The sequence below is a fragment of the Amblyomma maculatum genome, chromosome 3, assembly GCF_055883805.1.
Source record: "Amblyomma maculatum isolate TAMU_Amacu chromosome 3, ASM5588380v1, whole genome shotgun sequence".
Lineage (NCBI taxonomy): Eukaryota > Metazoa > Arthropoda > Arachnida > Ixodida > Ixodidae > Amblyomma > Amblyomma maculatum.
Genome location: NC_139346.1, coordinates 154,023,832 through 154,043,345, shown reverse-complemented (window position 1 = coordinate 154,043,345; position 19,514 = coordinate 154,023,832). Strand labels below are relative to the sequence as shown.

The following is a 19,514-nucleotide window of genomic DNA, read 5'->3' as shown; positions in this document are numbered from 1 at the left end:
CGCGGCACCGGGATTTGAACCCCGGTCCTCTTGCATGCGAGGCGGATGTTCTACCGCTACGCCACCGCTGCCCCACTTCGTCTTTTAGAAATACGACCTACACTCGTGCACAGTTTATTGTTGATTATGGCCTCGCAGGTGCGTCCGTAGAGACGCACCTGCGAGTTTGTGGGGATCAGATGGATGCACTTGGCACAGAACCCGCTTAATTGGAAGGATATGGTAGAGGCCTTCTCCTTGCAGTGGTTATAGTCCGGTCGCTGAAGATTATGATGTTTCGCAACCCACGCGCAGACCTCGCTGCGGAAGCTAGCATTACGAATGAATAGGTTTGCCTACTCGTTACTGCTCATCGATAACATAGATAATGTCTTTGTGATCAAAGTGAAAGCGATGCGCCTGCACACTAAATCACTTATTTTTAAATTTTTGCTCTATGGGGTATTAGTTTTGCTTGTCAGCTTTACGCGCGAGAGCATTCCATGTACCTATGGCCAGCCAGCAGACGAATACAAGCCATGCCGAGACGAGTAGGTCGACCAGGAGGCAAATGTTGAGGAATGCCCCAATGCACGGCAGCCAGGGGACCATGGGAACGCGGAAGGCGGCCCCGCCCCCGTGCAGGAGGCTGGGGCCCAGCTGGGCCTGAGGCTGCCGCGACAGAAGCACCAGCAGAGCAGCCACCGCCACCGCGCTCAACGTCGATATGACCGCGCAAACGGAGGCCGCGCGGCCCTCGAGCCTCGAGCCAACCTCCATGGCCACAGAGAGGATGACCAGTGCCACCACTACGCCGGAGACGGCCATGTCCGAGCGGCGCGCCGTCGCCGACGTGGGCTCTCGCAAGGATGCGCCGCCGCTTCCAGCCAGCAGACCGTCGGTGAGCGCCGCAACGCGCAGTCGCTCGCGGTACTCGCGAACCAGGGCGTCGATGTCCTCCTCATCCTCGGACGAAGACGAAGCCGAGGAAGAGGGAGAAGTCGTCGACGACGCCGGTCCGGAGCTGCACCCACCACCGCTGCCTCCTCCTCCGCCTGCCGATCCTGTGGTCGAGTCGTCTTTACCCGGCGGCGACTCGTCGCGGATCAGGTCGTAGGCAGTGCGGCTTGCCGGATGATAGCGGGCCAGCAACAAAGCAACGCAGACGGCCGCATTCAGAGCCAGAGGCCCGACGGCCATCAGTCCCAGGAGCTTCGGGACGGGCGCCACAAGGGCGGCGAAAGAAGCGAGTGCTCCCGCTGCCAGGATGGAGCCCACGGGCCTGCCTGCGGTCGATGTCTTGGCGAGACCGCGGAAGAGAAGACCGTCGGCGGCTAGCGAGCGTACGGCGCCTCCCAAAGGGAGCAGGCCGTAGAGGGCCAGTCCGATGAGCGCCAGGAGGGAGGCAGCACTCATGGCAGTTCCGGCCCACTCGGCTGAGCAGGAGGCCAGCATGGCGGCCAGCGGTCGGGCGGTGTCGTGTCTCGCCTGGATGGTGACAACGACGGCCATGGCAAAAGTGAGCAAGAAGGTGAGCGCCGTGCTTAGACCCAGCGCCAGGGGAAGGTCCCGCCACGGCTGCGGGCTGTCTGGGGCACGCCGCAGCGCTGTGTGCGGCCCGATGAAGGCGTACGTGCATAGGGCCGCGCCGGAGAGGAGCTGCGCAGAAGCAGATCCGGTGAGGGAAGTTATTCCAGCGGAACTGCCTTCATGTCACTCGGTAAAAACGAAATTTAGGCCTTTCCGTCCCCTGTTGCCGTTTAAAAAGTCCAATTGAAAGGAGGGAGTACCGCAGTTCATGTTGCGTAAAGACAGCTCTCCTATACGCTACTTCAAGATGAGGCAATGACAGCTACTATTACAAGAGGGGGACTGGTATTGTGTCGAAGGTTCGATCTATGTCCATCTCAACTGTCGGTCACTTCATGTTTTAGTAAAATCTCAAAATCTAATGTCACATTTTCCAAGTACATCTCGTGCAAATGCCTTCGACGGTGACGTCTAACGGAAGCCACCGAAACTGTGCGGTCTAGGTACACCAGTCTCGCCCGCAGTGCTGACCGCGCGAGAAGCAGTATAAGCATACACGTAAACTCACTCCTGTGGGCGCGCTGTCGCTGAGCACGAGCATGGCGAAGCTCCACGAGTTTCCCGGCGCCGCTGTGGCTCCCACGGATCCCATGGCAACGAAGAACAGTGCCGCCAGCAGAGACAAGCCTATCAGCGCCATGCCCAACCACGTGGGCTCGCGGGAGGACAGAAGACGGGGCGCCGCAGCCACCGAGGCCGCCACAAGGCCGAGAGCCAGGGCCACCGGGTCGTACGAGCCGAGGGCCTGCGCCAACAGGGCAGCGTACGTGATCAGGGAAGCAAAAGAAGGCATAACGAGAATATTTACGAGTTCCGGGTGCTGCAGAACATTATGAGCACCACAGCCACCGTCACTAGTTAGGTTAACTACACTGCAGGGCCAATGCCTGTGACAGTTGGACAAGTCTAGCGACAGAAAATTTTGTAAGCTTCTGCCCCTGGCCCTCTGCGACCTCTCAATACGCTCCCCTTTCCTTAGAGTTTGCTGTGTTACCATGTCTATAAGTACTGACTATCTGTTTTCCAATACCGATACCCAAGTCCGCTTCGTTACCATAGATTGCCCTCAAGTTTTATAGATTTCACTGTGTTCGCTGGTTTATATTGCTCCGTTTGCGTTGGCAAACCTTATTCTGTTCATTTTCTTTAACACGATCCACAGCGCTGATCTTAGTCTGATTTCGACTTCTTTCGTTACCTCAGAGTTCCGCACCCTCGAATCAGTGGTGGCAGTATGCAAGTGTTATGTACAGTTTTACCAGGGGCAGATTTGTCGCGATGAAAAACAATAGCAGTAGGTGACAAGCAATTTTGTTTCTTGTGCTATTCATTCCAGGCTCTTCTTTGAAAAGTCGTAATGACACTTGCTCGACAGTACATATGTGGATCAAATGACCCTTTCGAGTCCGTTAATCAGTCCACAGCCCGTAATTTTCCGGTGCGCCTCCTAGCTCAAAACGTGCTTTGACTTGACTTCACCTATCGAATAATACAAGTTAAAAAGAAACAGTACTTTGTAATTATGGGCAGTGATGAGCGGCATGTGAATAATAAACAGAACCAGTTTTTTATATTGTTCATTATATCAAACAATCCAGAGACACCAAAATTATTGAGCTAATTATTTAATCTGATGGTTAGCTTTTAATCTAGCTAGGTAAGGAGAAAAGCCTCAATAGAGGACTAGTTTGTTTTCTGAGAGGGATAGTGTGGCGGTTGCTGCTGATGAGTTGTATCCGAATATCGTTTCTTCAAGCTTATTCTTTGGAAAATATTTTCTTGCCGTAACTATCAACGTAGTACCAGAAGCTTGTGTTTGGCGGTTTGTCAAATTAGTTGCCGCTACAATGCAATACCAAAACTGTACAAAGATCACCGTTCTAAATTGCATCACAACAACGCCCGGTGTTACCTGCCAGGCCCTGGCCAGTGCTCCTCCGCTGAGCGCGTCGATGGCGCTGCTCTGTAGCCGGGCCACACAGGCCACTGCTGCCCCCTGGTGCAGGAGGGAGAGCCAACCAGCAGCGAAAGCAGCCGCTTCACCCGCCCACCGGTAGAGGCAGGCGTATAGAGAGTCCGGACAGGGGCGCTGCCATGTCACCAGCTCGATCAGGCACAGACCTGGTCAAGGTAGAGAAAAAAAATAATTAGAGCCATCAGTTTGACTACCGAAGAGCAAATGCGAGAACATATACAATCTCAACCTCGCTTATGAAGTATGAGATCTACTTTAAGGACTTTCGTTATATCCGAGCCATTCGTTATATCCACGTTTCTATAAAAGTCCCATTCTTTCCTTATATCCTAGTATTTTGTCTCTCACCTCTCCCCTGCAAGGGGAAAGCAGCAACCTCTGTACCTCTCTCTTCATTTTGTCACCTCTCAGTTGTTGAAGGTGGCTCTCACGTGCACCAACCATGGTATCACGGTAACTGGAAGTGAATTAATTATGCGACACCCGGCGTATTACCCGCAATACCGAGCGTAAAGATGACGATATCTTTAGTGCATTTGCTCTACAGCTTTCATTTGCGAGTTTCGCGTTATTCTGCGTTATTCCTACAGCTAGTACCCCATGCATTCCACAGATGGCGCCACGTATTCGCGCGCCGCATGTTATTTCATGTCGCGCTTTGCAGCAAATACCATCTTCATCGTCGTGCCCAAGCTCGAGAGCACTTGCTACGGCGCTACGAATTGCGATCTCTCAACGGTAGGGTCTCGCAACTTTTTTACTCACAGGTTTTCTGTAATCTAGTTAAACAGAATTTCGGCTCAGAAGTGTTAACCCAATGCGCCATGGAAGCAACGAGAGTAGCGGGCTTTATTAGCGCTCTATTCGTAACAATATTTCTGCTATTTAACGCTGGGTGAAGCTGCTCAGAGCACCTATCACACAGCCGTTCACGCCTCGTGTAAAACGGCAACACATTCTCGCGCTGTGCAGTAAACATCGTCGTCTCCATTAAGTTCCGACTGCAAAACACTCTCGCGCTGTGCAGCGAACACTGTCGTCTTCATAAAGTTCCATCTGCGCCAATCCTGCATTTAACCTATGTAAATTGGCCATACGCGTACACCATCTCGCTAAAGACAGATTCCAGTCGTGGCAGAAAGGCTGCCGAGACCACCGAGAAACGTAAAGCCAGACTAGCCCATTGCCGAGAAGCTTACCAAGCGCAGAAGCGAGCCAAGATCGAAGCGGCAGCAGCGACTGCGGCTGCGGCCATTGGTTTACGCTTGTGAAACTGCAATTTTTTTAGATTTCTGCTTAGCACATCATATCAGTCGCTAAGCGTTTTAATGGCTGAAAAAGTGTCTAGTTACATGACAGCTGTTCATCTGTACAGTTACAGCTGCACAACTGAAATGTACGAGTCCGAGGATCGAGGCTCAGCAGTTCGGCTTTGGCGGTCGCATGCGGATGAAGGTGAAACAAAAAATGGACCCCTGTGCTGTGCGATGTGAGCTGGTAATAATGGGCCAAGATGGTAGAAAAAATTACCAATATTTATCTCGGTTAAATCTAGTTACCCGAGCGTAAGCTTCGTTAAGCATGGCTACACGATCACACTGGCGTTTCTTCTCCATGTCAGCTTCTCACTCTCCGTCGTTTTCTGCCTCGAACTGATCAATCTTTCTCTTCGCTGCTACTTCTTGGCAAGCTATATCAGCTGAATGATGAGACTCAGCCTGACGCTTGCGCCGAAGCGTTGACGCACTCGGGCCGGCATGCACCTCCACTATGGCGAGACTGAGCAACCAAGCGCCGGTGCCGAAGAAGCAGTTATTAACTCCTCTCCCCACTTTGTGAAGTGGTATCACAGCTGATAGCCTCGGTAACCACGATTATTATGATTGCTCGGTGGCCCCGGGTAGTGTTACGAACGAGGAAGACGAAGAAGCCGGGCTTGGTGTAGGCAGGAGCATTCGCTTTAGGCCCGCTCTAGTGTTCCTGTAGGTGCTCCCACAGGAAGCATGTACAAGAACACTAGCCCGCTCCGGCGGCTCAAGGTCAAACGTCTAAGTGAGCGACCTTGGGAGTTGCAGTAAGAAGAGTAGAACTGCGCTATAATAAATCCGCAGCCGTGGTAGAGCATCCGCCTCGCATTCGGGAGGTACGGGGTTCGACCCCCAGTGCCGCCGGGTACCCACCGGTTTCCAATGGGTACAAGATTTCCCTCGGCTTGGTGCTCGGCTCTTCTGGGGTGAAATGCTTGGGAAAAAGGGGCCATGAACCAAAATGTTCGTCTACCACGACGACCCTTTGTCTTCTTTTTTGTTTTTGCTTTCTTCTTCGTACCTCCCATCATGGCGTAATTCAGGAGCCCACGGATAGTGAGGTACATGCTGCACCGTTTCTTTTCCTATAACCTGTTAAATGTATCATAGCTTCAACTCGCTTATACAATTATAACATTCGATTAAAACAGTTTTGAAAAGCTCCTTTATTACACGTTACAATTTGCAACCTAACAGACGTACAGTTAGAATCGTCGCAGCTTTCGCCAGAGTCATCGACAATACTGCAAGCCTGTGCAATGGCGGAACTAATAGATTTTAAAGCAGAAAATGTGCTCCCACATTGCGATTTCTGACGTGCAGGATGCTGGAATGCTTCTCGTTATGAGACAATGTGCACCTGTCAAGCTGTGTCAGGCCTAATTGGCTTCTTCCTCCTTAGCTGGCCGGAACATAGGGTTGCAAAGCAAAGCAGCAATCGAGGCGAGATGGTTGAACCCATTGGGGAAATTGCAGGACGAAAATACAACCAATCAGTTTTCGACAACTGCGGATTTGAGGTGGCCTGTCTTCACACCATCTTTTCTTTCCAACAGCCCCTCCAGTAGTTCACAAATTCGCCTCTAGTTTTCGATCGTCTACCTATCTTTCTAGGCAATGCACGTTATATTCTGCGCTTCGATATGTATACCTTGCCTTAATTGCACGCATTCTTGTATATTAGCACAGAGAAAGTGAAAAGACAAGCAAACGAAAACAAATTCTTCGATACAAGCTGCCGACTTTCGGCGATCGTAACAGAGCACATGATGGTGTTTCCACGAACGTAACAACAGGTACGAGGGATGACGAATGTACTGTCGCTTGACAAGCAGAAATAATGCAAAAAAAAAAAAGATTTTTCAGTAGGAAAAGTCATCGCACATAACTACGTTGAGCAGCTTGTTTGTAAACGGCGCTACGGTACAGCAGATGATTTATACTCTGCCTGATATATACATCACGTATTGTCCCTGACCTCACACGGCACGTAGGTGTCGCCTTCCACGCTACTCACTCGTAAGTAGGTCAGCTGTCTGCGGTTTCATGCCTCAAAGTAGAGCAGGTGTTTGAACTCTAGCGCCTGCTGTCACTCGAGGTTCAGCGCACCGAGGCGACACGTGGGAGTGCAAGACTTGTATAAGTGCAGCTGGCGCTTTTCTGAGTCGTGCAAGCTATTGCGCGAGAGAACAATGAAAAAGCATCTGTCAAAAAATAAAGAATACCACGGAGGGGAGGGAAGGAAAGCTGCGGAATAAAAGTTATTCTCGCTGTTTCTAAGGCGGGAAGGCTAGCAACTGGTACGCGATCGTTTCTCTGTTTTCTTTTGCCCCATAACAGATCTTAAATGCGTGTTTGCAAGCGCGTAAAACTGCCATTTACGGATTATGTTTAAAGCTATCGGTAAGAAACATCGCGTGCAATTCGTTCTCTGAAAGTTTAAGACACACTTTTCGACATCGAAGCTGTTAGCGGCCTACTGTGGACGCGTAACCAACGTCATAGGTGCCATAATTCTATGACGTGACGGAGACAACGTTCGCGATCGGTCATGTGTGACGACTGAACCATGGTACGTGACCAGTGAAGTCAATGGCAGCGAGGAGCCGCGCGAGCGCGCTCTGCACAGGCAAAAATTGTTGGTGGAATGTTTATTCACAAAAAGCACGAACAGCTACTTTAAAGAGACGGCAGCGTTATTGAGCAAGAATTGTCGCAGACACATTTTTATTTACCTCATTTCGTCCTGTCCTTACTGTCCTATACAGCTCACATTAAAGAGTTCAGGCGATCAACTTGATCAGTGCGGAGAAATTGCGAACGCATAAGCCTTTGGATTCCTTTTATACATGATGATGATTAGAATAAGGGCTTTTGCTATATCAAAGTTTTTCGTTACATTTCATTATTTCGGTATATGCGATCCTTTCATCTCTCCCCTATCTTATACTAAAGGAAAGGAGAGATTTTCCTCGTCATTTTGGCACGTAGCAACCGTGGCACTTGAATCATTTGTGTGCCAACAACGGCAGGTGGCGCTTGCAATCTGAAAGGTGTTTGGGTCTTCATACACGCAGTGAACTGTTTTCGCATTCATGGAGCTTCTAACCTTTCGCATTAGAGCTGTCATTGCTCCATCGTGAAATGCTCAGGGAGAACATTTCAGGAGTGGCAAAAGTTGCATTCCAATGGGCATCATACATAGTGACATAAGATTAGAACAAGACATTTGGAAATGTAAATCATTTCTGTTCGCGCCCATTCACTCGCTTAATCTTTAGTCCTCTGTTTGTGCCTCGGTTATCTCAGACATGTTTATTACCATGCATTCGTACGCTGCCATAGTATGTGAGAGACCACCCAACATGTTCAAAGTCCCTTTTCAACCAAGCTGTATGCATGCGTCTGCATTGCCTACGGGCAGCAAGCCTAACTCGGGATCGAAAGGTCCCGGAATGATTCCGAATTCACCCTCGCATCTCAAAGGCGAAGCCCGATTTGATAGTGTCTGTCTATTCTCGCCTTAGCATGTGATCCCGTGACGTCACAGCGTCCGACGATATGTCAATATAGGGCCATGTCACCTGCCAACTACCACCTGCCAAAACCATACCTGTGTTTTTCTTCTCATAATGCCGACGCCGGGTGTTCTATGGAACAGGGCCATAACGCTATGCCATTCATATACATAATGCAAACAAGCTTCGCATAAAACACAGCCTGCAAAAAATGGAGGAGCCGAGCGTACCCCCACCTGCCATGTTCAACTAAATTTCCCGCTCAGGGAACAACAGCGAAGTTGGCATCAAATTTGCAGGATGTGGTAACAGCGACCCATTTATTTCACTTAAAAACGCACACCTTAGTGAGTAAGAGAAGGCGGTGACTAAGTGATGTTTTCTTTGTTTTCCTCCTTGTCAGTCGACGCTCGGCAATCTTTCGCCCTTGTTCGCTGTTCCGGCGATCCATTGAGCGCATTTAACAATTTTAAGTGATAAGGCGCCGCACGTCCTAACGAGGGATTGTGCGCAAAGAAAGGTACAGGTGGCTTTTAATAAACCCCTTTGGTATTGAGGCTGATGCCAATAAATTTCAATTCTGGTCGAGCACCGTCAAGTCAAACGCAACGTGAACGTCACTTTTCTACGTGGAGGTTCGACTAAAAGAAGAAGCTAACGAAGAAGAACAAGAAGAAGCGTCCGTGATGGCGGCGGCTGGGCCTTCCACCGCAGCCCTTCCACGCTGCGTCTACATCACCAGGCGGCACGCCCTGGCCCGGCGACGTCACAACGGGAGGACGCACGGTCGGCGAGCTGCACACGCTGGTGAACCTTCCAGCGATGCCCGACTAACGTGCGGGTCTTTACGTGATCGTTGCCGGGCTGGCCGTTTCCATCTAGGACTGCGCTTAGGTCCTGACCTATTCGCCCACCAACCACCGCGGGGCCAAACAGAGCTACGAGCATATGCGAAGTTACATAGCGTCTCGAAACAAGGTGACCGACCAGCACGCCAACAACGCCAGGACAACGCTTGCTCGGCTACCCCTAATGCCGCAATGACGTCACTCTCGGAACATCGCGGTGAGCCAAATGTGGACAGGGTGGCGCTGTGCGGAAGTGGCGTCTCCGTGGGCCACAGGGCCGAAAACACGCTCCATGGGGCGCCCGGTGACGAACGGCTCCAGCGTGAAACCTCACGTTAGAGCGCAAATGACCTTTCGCTGACTTTCGTGGACTACGCAGCTGGTGCACCTCCTCCATTTGCGGAGCGCTGCCCTGCGACTTTTCAAGAACATGCCGCCCCGTTATTTGCCTGTCCGACGAGAGAGCTTCACTTCGTACAAGCGTGGGAAGCCAAACACGATGTGTGTATAGTGATTGGCTACTAAAGAAAAGGGAAAATGGCGATCAAGATGATTTGAGTTCTGTGTAAAGCGCAGTAAATACAGTTACCCGAGAGAGGGCGCCCGTCCATTTACTTAGTCTTTCTTTCTTGTGTGATTTTACCAGCACAATATTTACAACAGAACTGCATTACGCAGCAGGTGTCAACTAAAAAAAAAAAAAAAAAAACCTGTGATATGTCAATTATAAAGCAAGATGCTACTCTTTGAGCTGCCTTGACAACACTTGAATCTTTCTCGCACTAGAAGCTGAAGATAAAATTTGACGAGAAGTTCAGCTATTAACATGTGTCGATATTGTGTATGAAATTAGCGTTACTGTGTATTCACCTAAAATTTACAATAGACGCAGTCCATTCAAAGGAATGGACTGAGGAGGCACATTGCTCTATACACGTCACTGAATTCGGAATACTGGGTGTCTACTCTTGACCCTCCAGGGCTAGAAACCTAGGGGCCTTCGCCCTTTGCCGCGAAGGCTCCTTTTCCATCAGTGGTTTTGTATCGGTTGTGCATGCCGTCATTGCACTCGTCGCCGCTTCGGTGGCGTACGACGGCTGTTGCGACGCACGCCTTTTTCATTCTTGTTCCTTTATCTCTTTCAATTCTCTGTCCGCACAAGTCAGCGGTGGTGGCTTGGCTAGAGCCAGTTGGCAGTCCCGTGCATTTTCCTTTTTTTTCCCTTCCTGCAGTCGGAACAACACAACACACAATAGTAGCGCAGAAACCTTTATAATGTTGGCCTAGCCTTGACAGAGAGAGATATATATTTTAATGGCAACAGGAGATGTCTGCCTGGTGGTAAGCCTAGCATGCTACTCCTGGCCTTGACAGAGACATTGCAGGTACAGAACAGGAGTGACCAAGTTTGAACCCTACCGCGGCGGCAGCGTTTCGATGGAGGCGAAACGTGAAGGCGTCTCCATGCTGCGCAATATATTGTGACGAAGCGTAAAAAGGTGTGCCATTTATTGAAAGGTGTAGCCGGCGCTGCGGGATTGTAGCTCCGTTTCATTGTAGAACGTGACCAATACGCTTGGTAAGTAACATTAATTTAACTTACTTTGTTAGAGATAGGGCCAAATCATAATTTAAAATTAGAAATAGAACCAATACGAAATAGCAAAACAGTCAGTAGTATACAAACGGGTGCGCGATATGTTCGGAGCAGAGCATCCGAATAGCGACCGGATGGTGATTTTCGCTCTATTTTAGACCCGAGACCTGACTCCGACTAACTAGTCGCTTTGCACATGCACAGAAAAAAGAACCTCTTATACTTCTCCGAACGCTCTGGAGTACGGAGACACTCGCTCGCCGGAACTAGTCGGAAAAGGCTGCAACCCGGCAATAAACACAACACAAATTTCCCCAGCTGTGGCAGAGCGCATAAAGTTCGCTGACCGTCTCCGATAAACGCAGCCGCTTGCATTTGTGCTTGGCCGGCCAGTACTCCAGCCTTTTCCCTGGTTTCAATTAGCGGCCCCCTAACAATGGGTAAAGACGTGCGATACGCGGAAGGGGGTCCCGTCGGCGGCGTCCCTCGCTGCCAGTTCGGCCTTTTACCTTATGGCGTCAGTGATTACAAGTGTCATTTGCTGTCTCCGACGGGCTTGGGTGAGTCGTCGAAGGGTATATTGTAAGGCTAATGAAATAAATCCCGAGTTCACGGCGTTACGGTGCGAGCCTTCTGACCTTTTGTGTGATGCCTAGACAGCGCGCAAACCACCATTGGATGTACAAGAAAAGGCAGAGCGTGGACGCAAAACGTGTCCGCGCATCTGGTATTGGTCAGAAAAGCCATCGCGCATGAAGCCTGCCACGCAGGCTACGCGCAGGCGGTCGAAAGTATTTGCAGCCCTTCACTAAATCATCTCTTTCCACCTTTCTTTTTCACCCCAACCTTCCTTCTTTTTCTTACGGTCCCCCGAGAACTTTGACACTTCAGCGACTTTCGTTTCCCACAAACCAATGTACAATTTATTTTGTATGACAAAGCCGTACATGTCGCCTGCACTTAAGATGTTTCTCAATGTACTGGGGTACAAGCTTTTCGAAACTACTAAATGTGTAAACTTACTGCACGTACGACGCTGTCCGGATGTTAAGTGCGACGGTGCAGAATGTGAATGAATTCAGATATGTTGGCTGCGTTTCGACGGAGGCTAAACGAAGAGGCATCCGTGTGCTGTGCGATGTCAGCGCACGTTAAAGATCCCCAGGTGGTCCAAATTACTCCGTAGCCCTCCACTACAGCTCCTCTTTCTCTCTATCCACTTTCACTCCCCCTTCCTCCCTTCCCTTACAGCGCGGTTCAGGCGTCCACAACTACAAGTGTGACAGATACTGCGCCTTTCCTTTCCTGTGGACCAATTATTATATTATTATTTATTGGTTTTGTTTATAGAGACTAACTTAATAAAGCGACTAAGGATGTGGAACGCCGTAGTGGAGGGCTCCGGAAATTTCGACCACTTGGGGGTTCTTTAACGCGTACTGACATCACACAGAACACTGAAACCTTGCAAGCTTTTTCGCGCCTCCATAGAAACGTGCTCGCCGCGGCCGGAATTCGATACACCACCTTAGGATACAGCAGTCGAGCGCCTGTCCACTGCTCCAGCGCATGGGTAGACATGTCCCAAGGACAGCCAGAGTCAATTGCCGTCTAATGTGCTGCAATTCCAAACGCGAGCCCTGCCGCAATGTTGTTGTGGCTGTAGGTAGAAGGAAAAGTAAATGCACGGGCCTGCTACTGGCTCTGTAGCTGAGCCACCTCCGCTGCTTCGTGCGGACAGAAGAGAGAAAATAGAGAAGAAAGGAAAAGAAGAGGGGGAGAAAGACGCGCGCCGCAACAGCCGTCGTCCACCACCAAAGCGGTGGCGGGTGAAATGACGGCCTACAACAGATAAAAATTCGGTGGCAGGCTAGTCCCCGCCGCAAGCGGCGGTGGCCTACCTGTCCCAATCATCTTAACCACTCTGCCACGATGGCGCAGTGGTTAAGATGTCCGACTACTGTACTAAGTATTCGTGGTCGGACCCGACCGTCGCGGCTGAGTTTCGATGGAGACGAAACGAAGAGGCGTCTATGGGCTGTGCGATATCAGTGCATATGAAGGATCCCCAGGTAGTCAAAATTACTTGGTAGGCCTTCACTACCTCTTTCTCTCTTTCCGCGTTCGCACCCAACTCCTTCCGTTCTCTTAGAGCGCGGTTCAGGTAGGCATCCACGGAAACGGAAAAAATTGTGACAGCTACTGTGCCTTTATTTTCCCATAAACCAATTATATAACGCCAAATACGAAATACGTTGGTCCACTAGGATAACATAGTTTGAATGAATCTAGTGATTGGCTGTTAATACTGTGCCAAAGCAGCACTGAGCTTTATGCCGGTGGACACTAGTGAGGAGGAGAAGGAGGAAAAACTAATGAAACGCAGTATTAAGCGTCGAGAATGTCCTAGGCCAGGGTGACCAAGGCCAACTGTCTTTCAGCTGGTCACAGGCTAACCAAGCCAACACGGTGGTGTTTACCAATCCCACCACGTTGGAGGCGAAGGGTGTGGAAAGTAAGGTGACTGAATAGCAACAGGGAGGAAACATGCAGTGTTCTAAGTTAGCATAAGGTTCAGCACAATACGGGCATGCAGGAGAATGTCTGATGCGGGATAAAAACGATCGGGCAGGAGTAAGGAGTGTATTTAGTTGTATGCGTCTAAGTATGCGTATTTGCGTAGTAGTGAGGGATTTATCCGGAAGAGGAAGTTTACGAAGAGTTTCCCTAATTTTGTCATAGTGAAGATTTATTTCTTTCTTGTAGTGAAGAGTAGCGTCCCACGTGGGTGGATAAGGACAGGGAGTCCCAGGCGCCCGGTGCTGAAGTTCGCGCGCAAGGCGATGCAGTACCTCATTGCCTGGAATTTCAGCGTAACCAAGAATCTACCTCATTGTGACAGTGTTGGGACGTAGTTTGGTAAGAATTTTGTGTAGATCATCCTGTAGTTAATCAGTAAAGCGACCGGTATGGATGGCGCGTATAGGCTGTATTGAATCAGTGTATATATGAACTATCCTGAAGAGTTAGGGGTTGCTATAGTGAGAGGTCTTGAGTGCTGTCGACTATTGTTAGGGTCTGTAGAGTTGTTGAAACGGAGCCTCAATCTGATATTTTTGGTGACACGTTAGAATAAACTATGGAAGGCAGCGCAACAACGCATGTACAAAGTTTATCGCGGCGGGTGACATGTGCTCGACGCGGCAGTGTCTTGACAACGGGGGCGAAATGCAAGAACATTGGGTTTTTGGCGGGAGCTCAGCTGGGCGCGGTCGCGCTGTCGACGAGTGGCACGAGGGGTACTAATGTACTCATATGGTGGAGCGGAGCCTCATCAGGATAAATACGGAAGCGGTGCCTTCTGAGATGGGTTAGGCGTTTTGTGTGAGGTGCTGCCATGTAGAGAAGCAATGACTCTTATGCCACTCGGATGCCTTTCGCCGTGTCGCTTCGCTCTATTCGCACCCCAGTGTGTCTTGTCTGTCGCATAGAAGCACTGACCCCTTTGTTGATAATCATAGCCTAGCGCTGTCGCGAGGCTCAACTGCATGTTTTATTTCACAGTAGCGTCCGATGTTGTATCGTTACAAAGCGCTTTTTTTTTGACCCGCAATAAACCGGTGTTTCTATACAGACTGCGAGTATTTCACTGGTCGGGCGAGACTACGGCTCGCGCATCCGTTCCCTAGAAGGCGGAACCTTCATCTGTAGCTGAATAAATGAAGGGGACAAAAAATGACGCCTCTGGCGTCGCAACAGCAGCAGCAACAATGCTTACGCTTTCGCATTTCTCCGGTGCAGGTTTTGCAGAAAAAGGAATGACGGGAGAATGGATGAATACATTTTTAAAGGGAAGGATGGAAGGATAAAATTATTGATGAGAAGGATTGTGGTGAAAAGAAATGTGGATCATAGCCCCCAGCGCGCTGCCCCAAAAGACGAGAACGCTGAAGTTTTCGAACAGTATCCCAGTTTGGGTGGTTAGCCGCCCTGCAGGACCCCTGCCCGGAGCGCCAGCAGTGGCTGGTTCGCCGCACTGTTACTGCGGGCTTGGCCAACGGGACACTGGGCTGAGCCCCCCCCCCCCCCACTGACTGAATAAAATATAGATTTTTTTAAGGCGAAAGCCTTTAATGCCTCATACTGTCGTTAGCAAATGTGTCCGCGTTTCGGGCGCATGCCTTATATGGGAATATGCCAATCACTATTGAATAGATACTTAATCAATAGCAATCGAATGATATCGAAGCATGATGTAAGGCATTTTCAACACAACTTCACAATTTACGACTAATATTAATGTAGTTAAGCAGATGCCCATAGCAAACCATGCATTTGGAGGTCATCGTAACTATCACCTATCACTAACCATCACTTACTAGTTAAGGGGTGCTTACCTAACACCAACCAGACATTAACTAGCGCTTAGAAAGAGCGAGTCACGGTTAACTATCACTAACCAATACTAATGGTTAAGCAGATGCCCATAGGAATCCATGCATTTGGAGGTCACCGTAATTATCACCATACTTACTAGTTAAGGGATGTTTAACTAACATAGACCAGATATTACTACTACTCAGAAAGTGCAAGTCATGGTTAACTATCACTAACCAATAGTAGTGATCTAATGGTTATACTTTTCGAGACGTTCATAGCCGTTTCGTAGCAGAATGCGGCACTCAGGCTTTCGCCTTTCACCACTTTAGTCGCCAAAGTGTTTCGTAATTTTTTTGATTCCTCTTCCTGGGTGGTTAGGGGTGCGCTTCTGCTGTTCCAGCGCAAGCACAGCATATAGGCGCCAGAGTATGAACCATGAGAGTTTGTGTAACGTTTAGGTTCGGATTCGGTTCGCCTCTATTTTCTCCTCCAGTTCGGCGCCGTGTTTCCTCCGTGGTGCGACAACAAGGAGCACTAAATGTATTTGATGCCTCAAATCATTATACACTTGACGGGAGGGGGTGAAGGGCGGCTGTTCCTGGCCCTACGGGGCTGGGACGGTAGGTCAACGCCGCTTGTGGCGGTGGCTAGCCATCCACCGATTTTTATTTGTTGTGGGCCGTCATTGCACCCGCCACCACTTAAATGGTGGACGACGGTTGTTGCGGCACGCGTCTTTCTCTCCCTCTTCTTTTTCTTCCTTGTTTACTTTCTTTATTCTGTCCGCACGAGGCAGCGGAGGTGGCTCAGCTACAGAGCCAGTAGCAAGCCCGTGAATTTTTTTTTCTTCTTCCTACAGCCACAACAATATACACTTGTATAGCGACAGCCTCGCTTGCACTGCTGGCTCCGGTGCGTATACCCGCCGGTACGCAGTGGCGCGTTTTGTAGCTCGGCGGATTTAGTCCTCACGCTTGCTATTAAAACGTCGCTTGTTTAAAAGTGTAGCGTTAGGGAGCTCATTCCGCAGAAATTCTAGCGGCGTCCGGTGGAATAAATATTTCAATAAAAGGAAGTGACGCAGTTTCCGGTGATGGGTATTGAGAGTACGGGCCTTCTGCTTGACGAACGAGCACGCTGCACATAGGACACAAAAGGTTTTTTTCCCTTATTGCTTTTGTTTCACAAAACAATACAGACAGGCCGAATTGTCACACCGAGCCGGTTTACAGGCTCGTTGGTCCAAATGTGCGAGACAACGGCCTATAATGCGTTGTGGTTTGTGCGATATTGTAGCATGTGCGTGATTACTGCAGTGACGTACGATAAAAAAAGAAAGAGTAAAAGAAAAGGGCGCTATCGCTCTTCACTCCTAAGGCGAAGTTCAAGTGACCTCTAGTCTCCTTTTAAATTCGCTTGACGCAGGTAGGGTACAATGTGCTTTAAGCAGTTTACTTTGTTATATCGAAGGCGTAAGCATTTCACTCGGCCCAAAGACATCTCCGTTAAATATTAACTTGTTTTGATCGCCGAAAAACGAAACGAACAAACAAAAGAAAGAGAAACACGGAGAAAAATGGCGGAAATTTTGGCTCCCACCATAGGTTTAAACGGGCGTGTCATCATCCTTCAGAAACACGCTAACGTTCGGCGTAAGGCGAGGGGAACAAGAATGAACACCGAATTTCAGATTCTTGTGAACTTTCCAGTGCTTCTCTCAGCAGCATGGGCTTTTACGTGACCGCCGCCGGCCGGGCTTTTACATCCTGGGGTGCGCGCGCGTTCTGACCTACTCGACCAACAACCAGCACAAGCTGAAGTGGAATGCAAACATGCGCGTAGCGACATGACATCTTGGGACGCCCTGGACGATCATCAGGGGAGCGGTGTCTGTGCCAGTACAGGCGTGGTCGACGTTCGCGCTTCCACAATGAGTGACCTCTATAGCGCCGGCAACCATGGAAACTGGCAATCAGAGACAGGTGAACTGGTGGTCGTCATGCCGAGACGACGTCTTCGTGGGTCACATCGAAGATCGCATCACTATGACGAACAAGCAGGAGGAACCAGCTGTATAGTCACATCGCGGCCTTTATGCACGACGGCATGGGAGACGGCTTCGCCATGGCTGGCCGGATTCATATCGGAAACGACCTTTCGCTTTATTAAGCAGTAAACCTTCCTCCTGGTTTTCGGCGGAATCGACGTGTGCCTTCAATACCTTGTCGCAAGCACATGTTTTATTCCGTATATATATTAAGGCGAAGACTACAGTGACTGAAGCCAGTGACGAAAGAATGAAGCTGCCTACGCACTTGTCAGGTGGCTCTATTCCGGCAAAGCAGCTGTGCGAATTCGTTTTAAAACGAGCTAGCCTTCGTATGCAAAATGTGTTTCGACAATACAGTTATTCATACTGTGAAAACGTTGTACTGCAGCCATGCGTGGTGAAGTGCGTGTCAGTGCGAACAGATGTAAACTGATCACAGTGCTTTGTTTCCAGTTCATTTACATCTATCCGAGCAGAAAGCAACAAATTTTGTGCCCACGTACAATCGTAGCAGCGATACGTCGTATATCACAAATATATCACCTATGTTCATAGTCAACACACGTTAAAAGTATGACAATGAGCCCATTCATTTCTGCCCAGACCTGCACGTCATTCTTTAGGTGGCACAAGTGGCGTTTGCGACGCCACAGCAAGAGACGTCGTCAAAGGACATGATTGGTTACTTGCGCGCCACTCTATGGGGCTTGAAGATCGATCTCGCTGCCCTGCGTCTAACCACGCAAGACCTAAGCTTCTGTTGCCTAAACAGTGATGAATCACTTTCATTCTTATTGTTCAGGCACGATGTTTTGAACCTTTGTTTAAGGAGATATATAAATAGGAGGAAGTAGGTGTTGTGGCATTCACTTTAAAGGCAGAGACGATCGCTAATGCGAAACGGAAAGATCTTAGCACGTGAGGTGTGCGGTGCAGTATAATATCATCGCCTTGAAGTACAGTCACGGCCACTGCGGACAATCAAGCCAAACCTTCCAGACACAGCTGCTACTGTGAAAGGAACCCTGCAGGTAATAATGTCCCACGGCTTTTTAGAGTTGTTGACACCACTCTCCCAAGTGTTCAGGGTGGAATGAAGGAATAACGAAATGGCTACATGGTCTAAAAGAGAACCGAAATAGCTTTGAGGGGTAGCAAGTTCGCAACACGAGCTAACGTTTTTTAACTAATTTGGAAGCAATTGAGGTGACATCAATAGCAATCAATGCTGCCTCAGTCCTTTTCTCGTCGCCCTGTCGACCGACATACAGCGCAATATTTAGTGCGTTCCGATCATTTGCCTATGTAGTGAGCTAGGTGTTTGCGATACCGAGCAGCAAGTCATGGAAGTCCCCACCGTCGTGCAACTTTTCTCGAATTGATTTATTTCGCTGGCGTTGTGTTTTCAGAACAGTACATTTTCACAGTGGTCAGGAAGGGCACGAGGAAGATATCTCGCTCATTTTCAAGAAGCCAAAGAAGAAGAACGAAAAGAAGCCAAAGAAGAAGAACGAAAAGAAGCAGCGTCAGCGATGGCGGTGGTCACGTCTCCATCTGCCGGTCTTTCCCGGATTATGTGTACCGCCCCAACTCAACCAGGCTCGCTTGCATCGCTCCAGAAGACAGCGTGGACACCTAGCTGCAGACGCTGGTGAACCTTCGAGTGGCGCTCAACGACCACGCGGGCCTTTACGTGATTGTTGCCGGCCTGGCCATTTCCACCGTGGGCTGCGCGTGTGTGCTGATCTACTCGCCGACCAACTATCGAGGGAAACTGCGGAACGACGAGCGCATGCGAAGTTACATAGCGTCTCGGAAGGAAGTGGACAGCCAGCGGAGGCGCGGCAGTGGTGCCAGGACAAGCGTGGGCGAAGTACACTCGTCCGCAATGAGTGTCCGGGAGCTGGCACTGTTGGAAATTGGCAGCCAGCTGTAGGCACACCGCCGGGCACTAGCGGAGGCGGTGTCACTGAGAGCCACACCGCCGGCGACACGTTCATCATGCACTCAGATTGCCCTGACTATCTACTTCGTAGGGCCTGATAAGTAGCATTAAATTCTTCCTCGGACAGAGCACAGAGGCGATTCATCCACTCCTTTGGAGGGTTTCCCGTAAAGATATTCAAATAGCAGGATGAGACTTGGCTGCCAACCGATGTGTACGAAGATGTCCTCAGTAGAAATGGTCCAGAAATGACAAAAGAACAATAAATCTACCACGTATGCAGTGCCTCCAGTGACCTGATTTCAGCGCTATATCCCTGGTTATA

The 19,514-nt window shown here is 49.6% G+C and overlaps 1 protein-coding gene across 1 annotated transcript in view; it reads right to left on the bottom strand.

Annotated features, from left to right (window-relative positions):
- Positions 1–19,514, bottom strand: part of LOC146196520 (cationic amino acid transporter 2-like) — a 98,787-nt gene that overhangs the window by 9,147 nt on the left and 70,126 nt on the right. The window contains exons 2-4 of the mRNA XM_084598272.1: positions 3,482–3,690; positions 2,078–2,314; positions 489–1,638 (exon numbers count right to left, since the gene is read on the bottom strand). Coding sequence (XP_084454398.1) covers positions 489–1,638; positions 2,078–2,314; positions 3,482–3,690 — 1,596 coding nt within the window. The remainder of the gene's footprint in view (positions 1–488; positions 1,639–2,077; positions 2,315–3,481; positions 3,691–19,514) is intronic.